At 50.7% G+C, this 18518-nt stretch overlaps 1 protein-coding gene across 11 annotated transcripts in view; it reads left to right on the top strand.

The window, feature by feature from the left end:
- The window catches only part of TRERF1 (transcriptional regulating factor 1), a 204984-nt gene that overhangs the window by 159731 nt on the left and 26735 nt on the right, over positions 1–18518 (top strand). For 7 of the 11 annotated variants that reach the window (XM_060307818.1, XM_030870725.2, XM_060307819.1 and 4 more), the window contains 9 exons: positions 4112–5773; positions 7202–7248; positions 8143–8293; positions 9345–9647; positions 13059–13443; positions 14863–14929; positions 15975–16114; positions 16249–16352; positions 17862–17937. In XM_060307818.1, coding sequence (XP_060163801.1) covers positions 4370–5773; positions 7202–7248; positions 8143–8293; positions 9345–9647; positions 13059–13443; positions 14863–14929; positions 15975–16114; positions 16249–16352; positions 17862–17937 — 2677 coding nt within the window. In that variant the 5' untranslated portion in view covers positions 4112–4369. The remainder of the gene's footprint in view (positions 1–4111; positions 5774–7201; positions 7249–8142; positions 8294–9344; positions 9648–13058; positions 13444–14862; positions 14930–15974; positions 16115–16248; positions 16353–17861; positions 17938–18518) is intronic. The other 4 variants (XM_030870738.2, XM_030870739.2, XM_030870741.2 and 1 more) reach the window with 2 other exon arrangements.

Below are 18518 nucleotides of genomic sequence, written 5' to 3'. Positions count from 1 at the left end.
AATCAAATAATTGCACTGGTGGAAGTACAATTACAGGCTGAGAAGAGTGGTCTGAAGGAAAGAAATATGGTTTTATGAGAACATAAAAGAAATGACCCTGATGTAGCCTTGGGGGTGGGTGTTAGGATAGACTTTCCAAGAAAGTATAGTTTGGGCCGAGAGCTGAAGGTTGCCCAAGACTTGGCTGGATGAGGAATTGGAGTGGGAAGGGGAACGCTCTCCAAATTGGGGGACCAGCATGTGCAAAGGTCCTGTTGTAGGAGGCAGCTTGGCAGGTTCAAAGAACTGAGAGACCACAGTGGCTGGGGGGTGGGGATGGGGAGGTGTTGGAGAACAAGGAGAAGAGGGGTACATCGTGACGCTGGGAACAAACCCCGCGGAGCCCTGTCGGCCTTGTTAATGATTTTGGTCTTTAACCTAAGGTTGCTAAGATGCCATGGAAGGGTTTTAAACAGTGGGTTGATGGAGGCAGAGTTATGTTTGGAAAAGTTTATTCTGCTGCTGCTGTCTCGAGAATGAACACGACTGAAATCAGGGAGACCAATCAGAAGGCTGTTGGAAGAGTGCAGAAGGTAGATATGGTGTCTTGGACTAGGGTTATAGTAGTGGAACCAGAGAAAAATGGGTGCAGTTAAGGAAGTAAATGGGTGCATTTACTATAGTAGTGGAACCAGAGAAAAATGGGTGCAGTTAACATTAGGAAGTAAATTGCTGGGTTGTGGTGGTTGGTTAAGAGAGAAGGAAGAGTCAAGGGCAAGACTTTGGAGGAGCATCCATTTGGGGGGATGTGATAATGAGTTTGCTTTGAACCTGAAAGTGGAACTGTGGAGTAGGCAGCTGACCAGGAGCTCAGACCCTCTGAGCTGGGAGTGGTCACTGGGAGTGGTCACTGGGAGTCCTCAAGGCTCACCGCATCACCTCACCTTCAGGATCTGCTCCAGCCATCTTTGGCCAACCTTTGTCCCATACCACTGCTTCCCTTGTTCCAGCATTCATTCCACCAAACCAAACCCCCCGTCTTGAACGTCCATCTCCTTCTCTTGTCATTCCGAAAGGGACAGAGACCAACTCAGGCTTGCTCCCAGTTGGAGGAGGCCTACTGCAGTGGTCTTCAAACTTTCTGCTTAAAATCCCCCGTAAAAGGATTTTGTAAAACCATTTACCCTCTCACACATTTTTAAGTTTACATCTACATTTTTTATTATACGTCTGCCAAAGATGCAATTTCCAGTATATTGTAAACACTGAGATTTTTAAGTAAAACGATTGCATCACTGTTTTAAATGTATCCAGTGGAATCTAAACACCATAGGAATTTGACACCCACCATCATCCATTTTAAAAATGCATGAACACGCTCTTCGTTAATAGTCAGTGTTCCCTTTTCTCCTTGAAATTTTACTTCTGTTTCACTTCCCCTGTGGAATTTTACCCTAATGTAATATATGTAATATGTTTTTGTGCTTAAAACTCTGTCGTTTGTTTCCCGGTCACATTTCGCTGTAACAATTTCATATGAAGTTAAAACTTTTTAAATTTCCTGAAATCAGGAAGTTCTAAATACTAAAATTTTCTTTGTGTTTGATGTATAATTATGATTATTAATACTGTGCAGGCAATCAAAACAACATAAAATATATTCTAATTTGGATAAATAATAAACATAAAAACTAAAATTACATTGAAAATGTACGTTAGGTGGTGATGCTGGAGACTTTTCAAAGTAATTTTTTTTCATGTAAATACATTGTTCTTTTGTTTGCTTTTGGGAGTTTTTTGGGTTGTTTGTTTGTTTGAAGTATAGTTGATTCAATTACAGTGTTTTGCCAATCTCTGCTGTACAGCAGTGACTGTTTTAAACACATATACATTCTTTTAAAAATATTCTTTTCCATTATGGTTTATCCCAGGAGATTGGATATAGTTCCCTGGGCTATACAGTAGGACCTTGCTGTTTATCCACTCTCAATGTAATAGTTTGCATCTACCAACCCCAAATTCCCAGTCCATCCCTCTCTCTCCCCACCTCCCCCCTTGGCAACCACAAGTCTGATCTCTATGTCTGTGAGTCTGTTTCTGTTTTGTAGATAGGTTCATTTGTGCCATATTTTAGATTCCACATATAATGGATATCGTATGGTGTTTGTCTTTCTCTTTCTGACTTCCTTCACTAAGTATGATAATCTCTAGTTGTATCCATGTTGCTGCAAATGGCATTATGGTGTGCTTTTTTATGGCTGAGTAGTATTCCATTGTATATATGTACCACATCTTCTTTATCCATTCATCTGTTGATGGGCATTTAGGCTGTTTCCATGTTTTGGCTAAGTAATTTTTTTATTGACGTATAACATACATGCATGTATGTGACGAGGTCTGAGTGTACAGCCCAGGTTATTACAGAGTGAGCACACCATGCAGTTAGCACCCAGGTCCAGAGATAAAATCTTGCTTGTGCCGGGTTATCTCTTCTGTTTTTTAATTTATCCATCGAAGAATACTATCTGTTGCATGAGATATGAGACAAGGATCAGTGTCGATTGTATTTCCATTTTTCATTTATATAGATGTAAACACTGAAAAACCCTCATTCACATAAGCTAATAGATAAAAATACAAGTTTTATTAAAGCAGGGTCAACTCAGTTCTTGATCTGCTTCTGAGTTATGTACCAAAAATCACATAGTGATCTATGGCTAACAATTATATTTTAATTACTTCTATTAGGCCTTCCTAATGAAAAAAAGAATTGGAAACCACCCAGCTTGCAAAGAAGATTTACTACTTATTTATTAGTGTTGCTCACTTTCAATGTTCTGTGCCCTCTCGTGTGGCGGCTGGGGGAGTTATCCCTGGGGCATAAGCCCAGTTAAGATTTGGGATGGAATGAGTAAGTTTGTCTTTCTTTTGTAAAGGAGGAGGGCTGTTGTGAAAGAGCAGGTGTAAAAGGACAACTTGCACCTCTGTCACTGGTTAGCAGACATCTGGTCCTGTCCAAAACCATTTGACATGGACCAAATATGCTTTATGGACATTTTGGATAAGACCAAATTTCAGGGACCTTTTGACGTGGACCAAATATCTTACAGACCCAATGTCTCTTGGATGTTTTGGACAGGACCAAATGTCCTGCAATTCTGTCACCCATCAGTTCTAGAAAAGGGTTATTATGGAAGTTGAGGATCTGGAAATTGATTCTCTTAAAGCTTTGAATGTGTGTGTATAGTGCTTGGAAAGTCTTCATGTACTCCCTGGGGTTGACATACCCCAGTTTGAAGTTCACAGAGGAACCTGTATGGCTTCAGATCAGACTAGACCAGTCACTCAAAATTTCCTAGTTCATGTTTCTAAGAGAGGGGATCTGATCGGCCCAGCCTATTTTTTTGAGTCAGGCCACATCATAGGCTTCCGACCAGGTGGTTAGCACTGTGCACAGATGTTTCCCTGAGCAGGGACCCTAAGGAGGCAGGTAGCTGTGTACTGACACATGTACTGCTTTTCCTTGAAACTGTCTCCGGTTCTGTTCTTCTGCTAGAAATACGCTCTCCAGACTATGAGTTCCTTATCTGTTATTTTTTACCTTTTTATTACATGCATCTCTTTCCTCCTTGTACTGTAGTTATTCATGTGGCCAATTGCCTTTTCTAGCTGTAAGCTCCTTGAGAGTTGGCCCATGTCTTAATGACTTCCTAGCATTGTGTCTTGCACTTAGTAGATGTCTATGTCTAGTAAGTATTTTTTGACCAGATGAATTGATTCATGAATGTCTTAAGCTTCTTTATATCCCCTACAGGACCTAGAATAGTGCTGGGCTTTCAATAGCAGGGTTCCAGAAGAATGGATGAATTAATCAGTGAGCAAAACAATGAATTAACGAATCAATGAACTAATGAGCCATGGAGCGATGGCTTGGAAGTAAGAGAGTTCATATCTCACGTGGGGGGTCAGGATCTGCAGAATCAGTGTAAAGGAGTGACATGTATGAAACTGGCTATTTCTAACCCAGGCTCCTGTTTTGTGTTTATTTCCGTAATGGGTTGTGGTAGATACAGTAGCTCATTGCAAAACATCCAAGTAAATCCTTTCCTGTCCTTTGCATCTTGTCTTGCAGTTGTGAGCAGCATCTCTTCACCACCGTGGTGTTTGGTCCGTACCTCAGCCCGGGTGAGGATGTAAATCCCCCGGCCCTGCACATGCGTGGTAGAGGCCAACAGGAACACCTGGCTCCAGCCACAGTCATGGACATGTCAGCCGTGGAGTAGTGTGGACGCTTTCTCTCTGCTTCTCAGGGTTTCAGTCCTTTCGGGTTTGTGTCATTGATCATTTTTTATGGTTTTGTGGCTGGACGTTCACGATCAAGGCAGGCACCATGGGGGATCAGCAACTGTACAAGACCAATCACGTGGCCCACGGTGGTGAGAACCTTTTCTACCAACAGCCACCACTTGGCGTCCACGGTGGGCTGAACCACAACTATGGGAATACAGTCCCCGGGGCTGGAATGGATGCCCCTCAGGCATCACCCATCTCCCCCCACTTCCCTCAAGACACTCGGGATGGTCTGGGCTTGCCTGTTGGCTCCAAAACGCTTGGCCAAGTGGACACCTCAAGGCAGGGAGGGTGGGCAGGCCATGCAGGGCCTGGAAACCATGTCCAGCTACGTGGCAACCTGACCAACTCGAACATGATGTGGGGATCTCCAGCCCAGGCGGAGCCCACCGATGGCTACCAGTACACCTACTCCCAGGCCAGCGAGATCCGGACCCAGAAGCTCACCAGCGGTGTCCTGCACAAGCTAGACTCTTTCACCCAGGTGTTTGCCAACCAGAACCTGCGAATTCAGGTCAACAATATGGCCCAGGTGCTGCACACCCAGTCAGCGGTGATGGACGGAGCCCCTGAAAGCGCCCTCCGCCAGTTGCTGTCCCAGAAGCCCATGGAGCCCCCAGCACCGGCTCTCCCTTCCCGCTACCAGCAGGTGCCCCAGCAGCCTCACCCTGGTTTCAGTGGCGGGCTGTCCAAACCAGCCCTTCAGGTTGGGCCGCACCCAGGCCAAGGGCACCCGTATTATGACTACCAGCAGCCACTGGCCCAGATGCCAGTGCAGGGAGGACAGTCACTGCAGGCCCCCCAGATGCTGTCCCAGCACATGCAGCAGCTGCAGCAGCACCAGTATTACCCGCAGCAGCAGCAGCAGCAAGCCGGGCAGCCGCGGATGTCAGCGCAAGAAATGCAGCCGCCGCCACAGCAGATTTGCCCAGCGCAGCCCCAGCAGCTGCAGCAGCGGCAGGGTTCGATGCAGATACCTCAGTATTACCAGTCCTCACCCATGATGCAGCATTTGCCAGAGTCGCGGCAGCCACAGATGCACCTGCAGCCCCCTTCTTATCACAGGGACCCCCACCAGTACACCCCGGAGCAGGCGCACGCTGTCCAGCTGATTCAGCTGGGCTCCGTGCCCCAGTACTACTACCAGGAGCCCCAGCAGCCCTACGGCCACCCCATGTACCAGCAGAGCCACCTGCCCCAGCACCAGCAGCCTGAGGACGGTCAGCCCAAGACTTATCCAAGCGACAGGCAGGCCCAGGCCATGCTGAGCTCCCATGGGGACCTGGGGCCTCCAGATACAGGATTGGGTGACCCGGCAAGCTCGGACCTGAACCGGGTCAGCAGTGTGCTCCCCCACCGGCCGCTCCTGTCCCCCAGCGGCATCCACCTCAACAACATGGGGCCTCAGCACCAGCAGCCGTCTCCCAGTGCCGTGTGGCCCCAGGTATTCTCACAGTGGCTGTTTCTCCTGGTGTCTCAGTGTGCCCATGGGCCAGCCAGAGCTGCGTCTATGCAGTGCCCAGTCCGCTCTCCAAACCCTTCCAACACTTCTGTTCTTTATTTATTCCACAAACGTTAGCCAGACGCTGTGGAATACAAAAGCAATTTTGACTCAGTCCTTTGCCCATAGAGCTTACAATCTCACTAAGGAGATGGCCAATACACCGTATCAGGTCCTGAATGATGCATGTAATGGTCAAGGCCTGATCAGGTGCCCAGGGACCACCACCGTGTCTGGTGCCCCTTAAGTCTGTATCCTTAGGGAATTTCCTATGAAATCGTTCCCCTTTTGGGAGGGAGACCACATTATGATAGCCTATCTCAAAGTCTAATGCCCAGAATAGGAGTTCCGTAGAACGTTGAATGGGTATTGCTGGGAGGAGGGGAATGGGTTCTCTGGATAAACAAATTTGGGGTTTCTTAAAGTGAAACAGGCTGCAGTGCTGCTGGGCTTCTCAGAGCCTTTAATAAGCTCAAGTGCACTGCACATCTCCCCAAGGGGATACCTTGTGTAGTTGCAGAGGTGAAAACCTTAGCTGCCCACAGGATCCAGGCAGGTAAAGTCAGTAAGCAAAACGGCCTGGTATGAGATGATAAGCACTGTGTGGACTAGAGAGCAGACGTCCCATCTAATGACATTCTTAGGATTTTTTAAAACAGTCCAGCCAAGCAAACCATGTCTGCAGGCCAGATTCAGCCTGAGGGTGACGGTTATTAACCCTTGATTATTTCCAAAGTGTATTTGATCACAAAACTGCCTACTGTGTCCCGGGCACCGTTCAGACCTTGGCATGTCCCAAGTGCTACACTTAAGTGACAACAAGGTCGGGGGAGGAGGGCACCTTGAATAGGACTGGGGTAGATGGAGAGAGGGCTCCGATGAAGGTTGAAGACCAGGCATAAAGTCCCCTTGACCCTGTTTTGTTTAAGACTCAGGCCTGTAGTAACTGAGAGACTTAGTGAATATAAGAATAAGATGACGTGGCCAAAGCTGAGGTCTCCCAGCGTGAGGCTGTGTCGTCCAGCCCTCCATTCGGGAATGGAGCCTGTCTGTGTACAGAGTAGGTGGACAGGGAGAACAGGAAGGAAGGAGGTAGGGGATTGAGTCCCAGTGGGCTTGTGGCTGGTGGGGCTCCGTGAGGGGCCGTGGCCCCAAGCCAGGGAGCATCAGGGGAAATTACTCTGGAAGCCTCAGATGTGGAAGGGCAAGGGCGTGTGTATCTGTGAGCCCAGTCAGCGTGAGGCAGAAAGCGGAAAGAATCCTAGAAGTGTGCAGGCCCTGGGGTTCCCGCCGCTCAAGGACTCCTCCCATCAGAAACACATTTGTTTTTTTTTTCTTCTTTCTTCTGGTGTCCTGCATGGCTCAAAATAGATGCACCTACCTGATGGCAGAGCCCAGCCAGGGTCCCCTGACTCAAGGTAGGATGGATGCATGGAGGCTTGTTGGCATTTGGGGAGACTGGAAGGTTTCCCTGAACTGTCTCATGATTCATTTCCAAATTCAAAGTCAATTCCTCAAAGAAATTTATAAGAATAATAAGAGCAGCTATTGTTTTTGAGCGCTTATTATTACTCTATATCATATGTAATAAAAGTCGCTCCAAGAGGGTTGGTGTGATTACCATGTGCCTAGCACACAGTAAGCACTCAACCACTGTTAACTATTATTATCATTATTATTTTACAAATGAGAAAACTGAGGCTCAGAGAGCTTAAGGTTGCACATCAAGAAAGTAGGGATGCTGGGATAGACTCCAAAGCCCATGTTCTGCCCTCTGTCCATTCAGTGAGTATTTATTTAGTACCTACTGTGTGCTAGGCATGGCACTAAGCTATGAGGATGCCCCAGTGAATAGTACAGTCTTGTTTCCTCCCCTCATGGGTTTGGTAAATAAAGACTTAGCCAGAACCTTACAAACTAAGACGTGCAACCTGGAGGCTGAACCAGAAGACTGAGACCCATGTGTCTAAGGGAAGACTTCTGGAAGAGGGGAGCCGAAGCTGATTCTAGAAGGGTCATAAGCCAGAGGTGGGAAAAAACACAGCACCTGAAGGCCTGGAATGAAGAAAGACGTTTGGTTCAACTCTTGCATGATCTTGAGCACGCCCTTTCCTACTCTTGAGCCTCAGTTTTCCATCTGCAAATTGGGCTTAGTTCTCTGAAGGGAATTGGGGTAATACAAGTAGGGCCATGGCCATGGGAGCTCTGGATGAATGAAATGGGTTCATTGTAGGGTGTGAGGTCTTGTGATGAGTCACTGTTTCCCGTCATCAATGTGTGTGTCCTCTCCACTTGGTCCTACCCTTGAGCAGTGGCCAACCAAAAGGAGTGTTTGGGGAGCAGTTTGATGCCAAGAACAAGCTGACATGCTCCATCTGCCTGAAGGAGTTCAAGAGTCTGCCTGCCCTGAACGGCCACATGCGGTCCCACGGGGGGATGAGGGCCTCCCCCAGCCTCAAACAGGTGAGGAGGAGTCAGCCCCTGGTCCTTCCCAGGCCATGTGCTGCTTGCTTTGCTTTGCTGCCATCAGAGAGTGATGTGAGCCCCACTCGGGGAACCTGAGGAGGCATAGCCCTTCCCTAACGAAAGTACTCAAGCTTTGACGCTGGGAGCCAGCCAGGTCACACAGTCTCCACTTCCACTGGCGTCATGAACAAGAGTCCAGAACTGAGGTGGTAGAAATCCTTTTAGGGGATCCCAGCCTCTCCAGCTCCTGGAGAAGACAGCAAAGAAAACATGTTGATGCACTGTTGTTTTCAACTTCCGCTTCTTCAAGTACTCAAGACCAGGGTCCCTTGGGCCTTCCAGATCCATAGTCAATGGCCAGGGAAAGCTAGTGTGACCATCGGGCTCCCAGCCAGCATTTTCTGTTCACCAGGGCACTAGTGGTAGACTCTAGCGTCCGAAGACCTTTAAATGCCCTTAGGATTATCCAAGTAGAATACCCTTGTGGTGAACTACCCATGCAGTTTTAGAGTTAGATTAAAATTCAAAGAACTTTCTCAATTCTTTGAATGCTGTTAATCTTAATTTAAGTCTATGGGATTAACTCTGTTCACCAAAAACTTTGATGTGACCCAGGTCACTCCGTCTCCCGACCATGCCAGTTAAAAGAGCTTTTCCTCCATTTGACAGATGAGTAAACTGAGGCCCATAGAATTAAAAGGTCCTGCACAAGAGCTTGTGTTTTTTTTTTTTTTTTTGGTCTGATTCTAAGTCCATGTCCTTTTCTTTAAAAGCAATGACAGCCACACAAAAATTTTTCTTCACTATTTGTTTTAATATACAAGTGATACACGGTCAAGATTTTTTAATGTAGAAAATCAAGTGCCTTGTCCATTGCCGACGGGCATCACTGGAGCCGAGGGACTCAGGCTGGCAGGAAGGAAACCACCCTGCAGCGGTTCTCTGTCACCCACGCGTGATGTCCAGGAACATTTCAGGAAGAGCAAAGTGCATCCCCCCCATGAGAGCTGCTCTCAGCCCAGGATCAAAGCCTTTATTGTCTGTGTAGGAGGAAGGAGAGAAGGCCTCGGCGCCTCCGCCTCAGCCGCCACTGCCGCCTCCGCCTCCGCCGCCACCGCAGCTCCCACCCGAGGCGGAAAGCCTCACGCCTATGGTCATGCCCGTGTCTGTCCCTGTCAAGCTTCTCCCGCCCAAGCCCAGCTCTCAGGGCTTCGCCAACAGCGTCGCTGCCGCCCCCTCAGCCAGAGACAAGCCAGCCAGCTCGATGTCGGACGACGAGATGCCCGTGCTCGTGAGGATGACCCTCTCTCCCCCACACTCACCCCAAGGGGCTGCCCCCCACCCGCCTGCTGTGAGTTGCTGCTCTGCCCTGCCTGCCTGGGGTGGGGACATCCCTTTGCTTTCTTGGAGATGGGGACAGCTCTGCCAGGGCCACTGGCCTGAGCTCAGACGTGGCTTGGCCTCTCCGGGCTGAGCCCCCCGCGGCCACCTTGGGAATCCCATCCGTGTCCGCACTGCGTGCCACCCAGTAAACACTTGGCACTCTACCAGGCTAATGGTCTGGGTTAGATTCTGAGAGACCCGAAGATGTTCCTAGATTAAACAGAGGTGATAACTCAGCTGGTGATCACAGTTATTAAAATATGGAAGTACTGTCCCAGATAATAAATAGCTACTGCCCGGGGTCCTGGCCCCTCCCCCAGGATCTCCAGACCTCCCCAGATCCAGCAACCAAAGAGGCAACCCCTGGCACAGCAGGTCCTCCAGGCAGTAGCGCTGGCATCCATTCTGATGGTCAGTCAGCCTTACCACATGCTTAATATTTTCAGTATCACCCCTGTGTAAATAAATACCCTCAGAGGACCGGATTCGTTAAGATTCCCAAAGTCGTTCCCCTGAGACACCCACCCCCCAATCTCAAGAAAGCAAAGGGATTTGTGTTTCTTATTCACCGTTCTTCTCTTTCTCAAGTTCCGAGCACATCACCCAAGCAGCTTAGCTTGGCTCTGGGACAGAGAGCTCTCTCCCTCTCCTTCCCTCTCTCTGTCCCTCTCTCTCTCTCTCTCTCTGTCCCTCTCTCTCTCTCTGTCCCTCTCCCCCTCTCTCCCTCCCTCCGCCCCTCCCCTGGGGAGTCTGTAACCCATTCACTACATCAGATTTGTCCCCTCCCCACAGAGTAGCTGCTGAGTCACATTTGTCCTCACAGAATAGGCAGCTGCTGGGATTCCAGGAGACACGAGTGGGGTTGGGCCAGAATAGGGATAAGGAGGATAATTAAGAGAACTAGAAAAATCCAGAAAGAGCCTTTTTGGTTTTCTATGTAATATCAGGGCTCAAAAGAGGAAAGACAGGTGGAGAACCTCTGGAGGCGAGGATTCTCATCAGCTGGCAGGTCTTGGGGGCCAGCAACAGGCAGAGAGATGAAACGACACGGCCAAGCCCCCTCTTTGCCCAGGGAAGTTCCTCATTTGGTGGGAGGGATGCTGTTTCTACCCTTTGGAAACTCTCAGCCTGAAGCTGGAGAAAGTAAGGATCGTAGTCACACAGGGGTCAGAGCCCCAGGCAGCAGCCCCGCCCCAGTTCAAGACAGAGCAAGGCAGCAATGCCCTGCGTGTGGCTGGTGGGGGACATACCTGGGGAGCTAAGGTCATTAGGGACTGGGATGAGGCAAGGGAAGTTTGATGTGAGTTAGCTCAGAAGATCGTCATGAGGGGAGTTCCAAGGCAGAGGTGAACTTGGTTTTGTGGGAAGGGTGAGAGACAGACTGTGAGGAGATAAGCCGATATGGAAGCGTGTAGGTAGGGCTTGAGTAAGTGTGAGCAAGGTCCTGACACTTAATACAAAGAAATCAAAATGTCCAGGTAGGAGCCCTGTGTTTTAATCCCCACTCTGCTCCTAGCCATCTGGGATGCAGCCAGCCGAGACCCTTCCCCTCCCAGAACTTCAGTTTCTCCCTGATCTGGGTTTGGGGGGCGGGGGTGGTGTTGGCCTCCTCAGTGACTGTCACCTCTCTGGGGAGCTTTTAAAACCCCTCAGCGCTTGGCCCTGTCTGCAGCTTGGCTGGAACTCTGTAAATGCTTCCTGCCACCTGACATCCAGGTCTGATATTGCGGGGGCCTTCCCTGGCCCAGGGTCTCAGAGCCTTGCCTGGAGGATTGGAAAGTCCCAGAATAGAGCTGTTGTAACAGAACGCAGAGGCTCAAGTAGAGAGAGCCCGAAAGGGACCTTTGGCCCTGGGGTCAGAGGTCTGGATCCCAGTGCAGGGTTGAAGTCACTCGGGGTCCTCAGGTGACCCCATCCGTTACCCAGGAACCAGATGTGAAGTGTCAGGATGGCTCCCCAAGTTGGGGGCACGTGCACCTTCTTCCCATTCCTCAGACCCCTCTCTCCACCTCAGCCTCAGGTGGTGAGGAGCCCCCTGGTGGGGAAAGGAAGCAGGTTGGGGCTCTCTGACCTAAGGAGAGCCCCCCGGGGGCCTGGGGGTCCCCGCTGCCCCTTCCCCTTTCCTCACCTTTCTGCTTCCCTAGACTCCCCTCCTAGGGGCTGGGACGGCACCCCAGAAGATGATGAAGCTGAGGGAGAGACACGCGGGGCAGCCTGAAGTGCTGAAGGCAGCAGAAGGGGCCCTGAGGGGGAGGAGCCCAGAGCTGAGGGGTGACTGGGGCAGGTCACATGGCCTGGAGGAGGCTGGTCACGTGACCATGGCCGACCCTTCCCATCACCCCCTGCTGCCTCCTACTCAGGCGCCACCCTGGGCACAGGGATTGCCAGGGACCACAGCTGTGACGAGCACTGGCCTGCAGGGCCTGGGAGGGGACCACAGACTGCCCAGAACTTTTCTGCAGGTATCCTCACAGCCCCTCCCAACCGCACGGCTGCCTCTCCAGCCGCACCCAGCTCTCGGGTTTTCTGGGCTGATGCTGGCACACAACCAAGACTGTTTGTGTTTGGCTTTGGCATGCCCTGCTTATCTCTTTCCGTGCGTGTGTTTACTTATTAGTATATCTGTATCCATGTGGCAGATCTTCCTTCCAGAAGATGCTTGGTTCTGCTGGAATAAAATAAACTAACCCTGCTGACAGGAAACCAACCTACGAGAAGGGTTTGCCACAGATAAGCCACCAGTGCTGGGAGCAGTAATGAGGGGTGGTGAGGCGGGGAGGCTCACCAGATCCACGTCTAGGAGAGCACATGAGACGGGCCTCAGAGATCCGGGATGGCTCTCCTCAACCCTAAGGTTACCTTGAAGAAGAGCCCAGTGCAGGTCACTGGCCCTGGGAGCCTTGGCCAAGGCCTGACCCCCTCTTCCTGCCCCACAGCCTCTGCCCAGCTTCCCTGAATAGATTCTTCTGTCGCCGCCTCAGAACATGTGTTATCTGTCCCCGATGTCAGTCCCCGGGGAGCAGTGGGGAATTAAAGGGCCCTCTCAGCTGGATTCCACTCACCAGATGGGAATGCAGTGATAAGCAATAAAGAATGTGAATATATTCTTTCTTGCCCACCCACTATTCCTACCACCCCCATCCCTCTCCAGACATGAGGGATTTCCTCCAAAACCAAAGTTTTCTCCCTAATCAAGCCGCCAGATCTCGCCTTGTCTGAAGTGGATGTGGCCGTTTCTGAAGGCGGAGGATGCTGGGGTCAGACGAGTGGAAGGGGGGAGGGGTCCCCGTTAGGACAGCAGTCCCCCTTCCCTCAGCCTGTGGAAAGGGCCTGTGGGAAAAGCCCAAGTATTTGAATCGGATCATTCTTCCCGTTGTAGGAAATTCCCAAGAAGCATCAGCCAGGCTTGGCCAAAGCTGAGGAAGCCCTCAAGACCGCGCCGGAGAAGAAAAAGTTCCGGCACCGGCCGGAGCCGCTCTTCATCCCGCCTCCGCCCTCCTACACGCCCAACCTCGCCGCCTCGCACTCTGGCGCCACCCTGTACCAGAGCCAGCTGCGCTCCCCGCGCGTCCTGGGCGACCACTTGCTCCTCGACCCCGCCCACGAGCTGCCCCCCTACACGCCCCCGCCCATGCTCAGCCCGGTGCGCCAGGGTTCGGGGCTCTTCAGCAACGTGCTCATCTCCGGCCACGGCGCCGGCGCGCATCCGCAGCTGCCCCTCACGCCCCTCACGCCCACGCCTCGCGTGCTGCTCTGCCGCCCCAGTGAGTCGCCCCTGTCCCCGCCTCCGCTACCTCAGGGGCGGCGCCCCGACTGTGCTGGGTGCTGCCCCAGGAGGCCTCGCGTTCTGTCGTCTCGTTTTCCACAGACCTTGGCGGTGGCTCGATTCTGTGTACCAGGCAATGTGCTAGGGGCTAGAAATAATTAGGATACTTCTCAGGGGAAACACAGTCTAGCCGCGGAGACTAACACGTAGAGCGATAATCAGTGTTTCTTTGGGATAAGGAAAAACAGTTGAAGTGTGTTGTGGATAACCGTGTAAGACACCCAAAATAAATGTACTAAGTAGGGGCTTCCCTGGTGGCACAGTGGTTGAGAGTCCGCCTGCCGATGCAGGGGACACGGGTTCGTGCCCCGGACTGGGAGGATGCCACGTGCCGCGGAGCGGCTGGGCCCGTGAGCCATGGTCATGGCCGCTGAGCCTGCGCGTCCGGAGCCTGGGCTCCGCGACGGGAGAGGCCACAACAGTGAGAGGCCCCCGTACCGCAAAAAAATTAAAATAAAATAAAAAAATAAATGTACTAAGTAGATGTACAAATGGGATTATATGCAAGACCACACCTTCACATTTTGCATGCTGTGTAAAGATCAAGCAGGAGGGCTTCCCTGGTGGGGCAGGGCTTAAGAATCCGCCTGCCAATGCAGGGGACACGGGTTCGAGCCGAGGTCCGGGAAGATCCCACATGCCGCGGAGCGCCTAAGCCCATGCACTACAACTACTGAGCCTGCGAACCACAGTTGCTGAGCCCGTGTGCCACAACTACTGAAGCCCACGGGCCTAGAGCCCGTGCTCCGCAACAAGAGAAGCCACCGCCTGCGCACTTCATCAAAGAATGGCCCCCGCTCACAACGACTAGAGAAAGCCCATGCACCACAGGGAAGCTCCAATGCAGCTAAAAATAAAAATAAATAAAAAATAAATTTATTTAAAAAAAAAAAAAAGATCAAGCAGGAGAGGCCTGTAGCCAGGATCTCTTTCTGGAGCAAGAATAGTTTCATAGAAATAAGACAAATTAACAGGGGAATTCCCTAGCGGCCCAGCGCTTAGGACTCCACACTTTCACTGCGGAGGGCCTGGGGTCAATCCCCGGTCGAGGAACTAGGCTCCCACAGGCCCCGCACACACAGCCAAAAATTATTTTTAAATAATTTTAAAAATAAATAAATAAAAAGCTTAGCAGACCAGAGTGGGGCAGCTGGCCACTCCTTACCCTGTGTGAGAAGTGGGGAAACGCTAAGCCATGTTGCTCCACATTCCATCCAACTCCTCGGAGACTGCTGGGGTAACTCTGGCATGGGTTGGGTAGGAGAGGGGCCCTGTCATGACTGTTTAGGTAACTGCTCATTTAGTTTCTTCAGTACCCTTCCCTGTTGACCAGTGACCCCTGGTTTTTGTGCTTCAGACAGCATCGATGGCAGCAACGTGACAGTCACCCCAGGGCCTGGAGAGCAGACCGTTGATGTCGAACCGTAAGGAAAAGCCAATTATTCTTTAGAACAGAAGCCTCAGCCTAGAAAAGGGATGGGGAGCTTTGAGAAGTGTAGCTAGTGCTTCTGGGATCAGAGTGGCCACTGGGCAAGAAGTTGTAAAAAATGTAGGATCGTGGTATTTCTCAAGTACTGTTGTTTCCCTGTAATTGCCAGTATGTCAAGGCCTTTTCTAAAGACTAAACACATTAAAAGCAAGGAGCCTTGTGTTTGGAGAACCAGGCGTCCCCATCTGTGGCTCCGTGAGCCAGTTTGGTTGGGGCCGCATGCCTTCACATCCCCAGTGACATTGAAACATCTGTCTTAGGGTGCCTAGCTCTCCACGAGGCTCCATCCAAATGCCCTTGATCCCCCAGCCCCTCCCTAAGATTCTTAGCTGATCCTCCAAGTGGCCTTGTTGAGTAATTGAGTTGGGGGGTATAATGGAAGAGAAAGCTGGTTATTTTCATGGATAAGCACAGAAGAGGCCAGATGGTAGAGTGGTGAGTAGATTGAGTCAGGAATCAGGAAACCTGGTTCCAGCACCGTTTTGTTATTTGATCTTGATCACGTTAACCTTTCTAAGCTTTAGTTAATTCATCTATTGAGTAGGAATAATTATCACTGCCTTGCTTACATCACAGGTCTTGGTGAGGTTCAGATGGGATCATTTATGTGAACGTGGTCTGAAAGGGCTAAAAAATGGAATAAGCACTTTGTATTTGTCCCATTGGGTTAAGTGGTACCCTCGGCCGTGCTCTGGGCAGCCGTTCCCTTGGAATTAGGACCCTCCCTCTCCCAGTTATAGGGAGCTTTGAAGCCCCAGGCAGGCTTCTCCCTTGCTCCCCACAGCATCTCTCCCCAATCGTAAAGCTATTCCTTATCCCAGTGGAAAGGCCACGCCTGGAATCTTCAGATCACCCTGTGAGGAAGTGCCCCTGCATTCTTCTTGCAGAAGGAACCGGCTTCCTTCTTTTTCAAGTCCCTGACAGTTGCCCTTGGTCTCAAATTGAAGACCACACTGTTGCTTTTCTTCTTGTGATTAAAGACGCATCAACATTGGCTTGAGATTCCAAGCGGAGATCCCGGAACTCCAGGATGTCTCTGCCCTGGCCCAGGACACACACAAGGCCACACTGGTATGGAAGCCCTGGCCAGAGCTGGAAAACCACGACTTCCAGCAAAGAGGTATTGGCAGCAGGGGAAGAACTGGGCAGGAAGGGCTGGATCCTCTCCCGGGGGCCTCTGGCTCCAGGATCGGTTTGTCTTTCCGGTGACCCTGAGCTCTTTCTGATGCAGTGGCCTCTCTTTGTTCCCAACAGTGGAGAATCTCCTGAATTTGTGCTGTTCCAGTGCGTTGCCAGGTGGAGGGACCAATTCTGAATTTGCTTTGCACTCTCTCTTTGAGGCCAAAGGTGATGTGATGGTAAGGAACTGTGAAAAGGAGGCTTCCCAGTTCATATGCTTCATGTCGGAATTCTGAAAAGTATTTTACCAAGTTTCTGTGTTGTTTCATGCCCCTCACAACCAACTCTTAAGATGATGGCCAGTTGGTGTGCCTCCCATGTTCCTTATCTCAATGAGTAGGCCAGGATTTGAAAGCCTGCAGAAAACCTCCAGTTGGATTTCTGTTTACACATCTGTTCCTAAGTAATAATGATGGCAACGTCTGTTTTGGGAAACTAGAATTTCTTTTCAGCAGTCTTGTAATTCACATCGGGGAACAGGTCTGCAGTGATGGAAGTAGAAGGCCTTCCTGAAGCAAGGCTTGGCCTAAAATAGCCTGTCATACTCTGCTTGTCATCCCTCCCTACCTGGAAATCAGCCAGAGTTTGACGTTCATAGAACCGTTTGCTCCCCTAACCAAAGTGAAATGTTCGCTGTGCACCATCTGGTGTCATTCTTCCACTTTTGGCACAGTTCTCTGGCATCCCCAAACCAGAACTTTGGTGCCCTTTTCCCAGAATCAGAGCTGACCATTTGCCTGCTCAACCTGGACCCCTGGCTGGAGCACTTCGTCACTAGCCTCAGCTTCCCCTTTAGTAAATACATGATTCTTATACCAGAGCTAACCTCCTGCTTTTTTGATTTTATGAAAATGTGAAGGTAAACAAATGTCCCAATACTACCTTTTCATGAGATTACTGATACCCTTCAAGGGTTCTCTAGAATGTTGGAGAACTCTCCTTGACCTTTTAAGATCAGTGCCGCAGAGCCGTGCTTCTCAAACTGTTAACGTGCACGCACATCACCTAGGGAGTCTTATTAAAATGCAGGCTCTTATTCAGCAATTCTGGAGGTGGGGCCCAAGGTGCTGCATTTCTAACCTGCTCCCAGGGGATACCCGTGCTGCTGGTCCATGGACGACACTTGGAGTAGCAAGATTTGAGATCCCCAAACCATCCACAGCTCAACTCCACCTGCACCACTTTTTTAACAAACTCAGTGAGGCTGAGGGACTTAGATTTGAAAGGGTTATTTAGCAAGGCTCCCTGGAAGGACAGTATGTAGTACAGTTATTACTAATATAGCTGTTGATGTTCAGTTGTAATGAAACATGTGATTTTTCTGCAAAAACAGTTCCAAGTCACCCACTCATTTCCTTAGAGACTCAGCCTCCAAACAGAGGAGGCTCCACCGTATCTCTGAAGCTGGGGCCCTCACCAAGGAAGGAGTGGGTTTTGGCTGCCACCTGGGTTTTTGGGACAAGACCAGCTGGCTGCAGGCATGGGCGGAGGAGGTATTAGGATGATGAGTCCTGTTGGGTGCTGACCAGAAGGAAGACCCCAAATCGGGGAGTCTCCTCTGTTTTTCCTTCCAGCCCCCCAACCCCGGGCCCTGCAATGCTGGCTCGTTTTCCCCATTAGGCAGATGGTCTTCTGAGGACACAAGCCCCGTGACTGACTCTCGCCTTTTCTCTCCCACGGGTCTGCAGGCTGCTCTGGAAATGCTGCTGCTGCGGAAGCCAGTCAGGTTAAAATGTCACCCTTTAGCAAATTACCACTATGCCGGTAGGTTGCCCGGAGCCCTGTGCCCCCTTGCTTCCCGAGAGCGGGCTGTCTGCGTGTTGGTCGTGTCCCCTTTTAATAACAGATAGCACCCATTCTGTCCTCAGCGCCGCTTGTGCTCTCAAGGCCTCTGGGGCGTAGGTGGTGGGGCAGCTGTGTCGGCTGGCTGGTCGCTGTCGGGCGTTTGTCTGTCTGGGCCTGCCCCTCATGGGTGTGCCAAGAGCTGGACGAGGGGACAAGGCCCGCACGTGCAGCAGTGAGATCGGTGCACCCGGAGGAAGAGCCACAGGGGGTAGACCACAGGGGCAACAGCACGCAGCGGCCCCTGGGCTTTGGGATCAGTAGATGTGGGTTCACATCTTGCCTGCACCCCGTGGCCTTCTGCAGCCTTGGTTTCCTCACCTGTAAAGTGGGGCTCATACTCCATCCCTTGCAGGACTTTGTGAAGATTTGAGAGAGTATATGGAGCCCAATGCCTGGCACAGTCTAGTAGCTTTATTATTCATTGGTTGAACAATTAATGAGCACTTCCTATGTACAGGAAACTGTGCCTAGCACTAAGAGGGGGAAGTGACGGTGACAGA

Source organism: Globicephala melas, chromosome 11 (assembly GCF_963455315.2).
Source record: "Globicephala melas chromosome 11, mGloMel1.2, whole genome shotgun sequence".
In the NCBI taxonomy this organism is placed as follows: domain Eukaryota; kingdom Metazoa; phylum Chordata; class Mammalia; order Artiodactyla; family Delphinidae; genus Globicephala; species Globicephala melas.
Note: the sequence above shows the minus strand (reverse complement) of the source record. Positions and strands in the feature narration are given on the sequence as shown.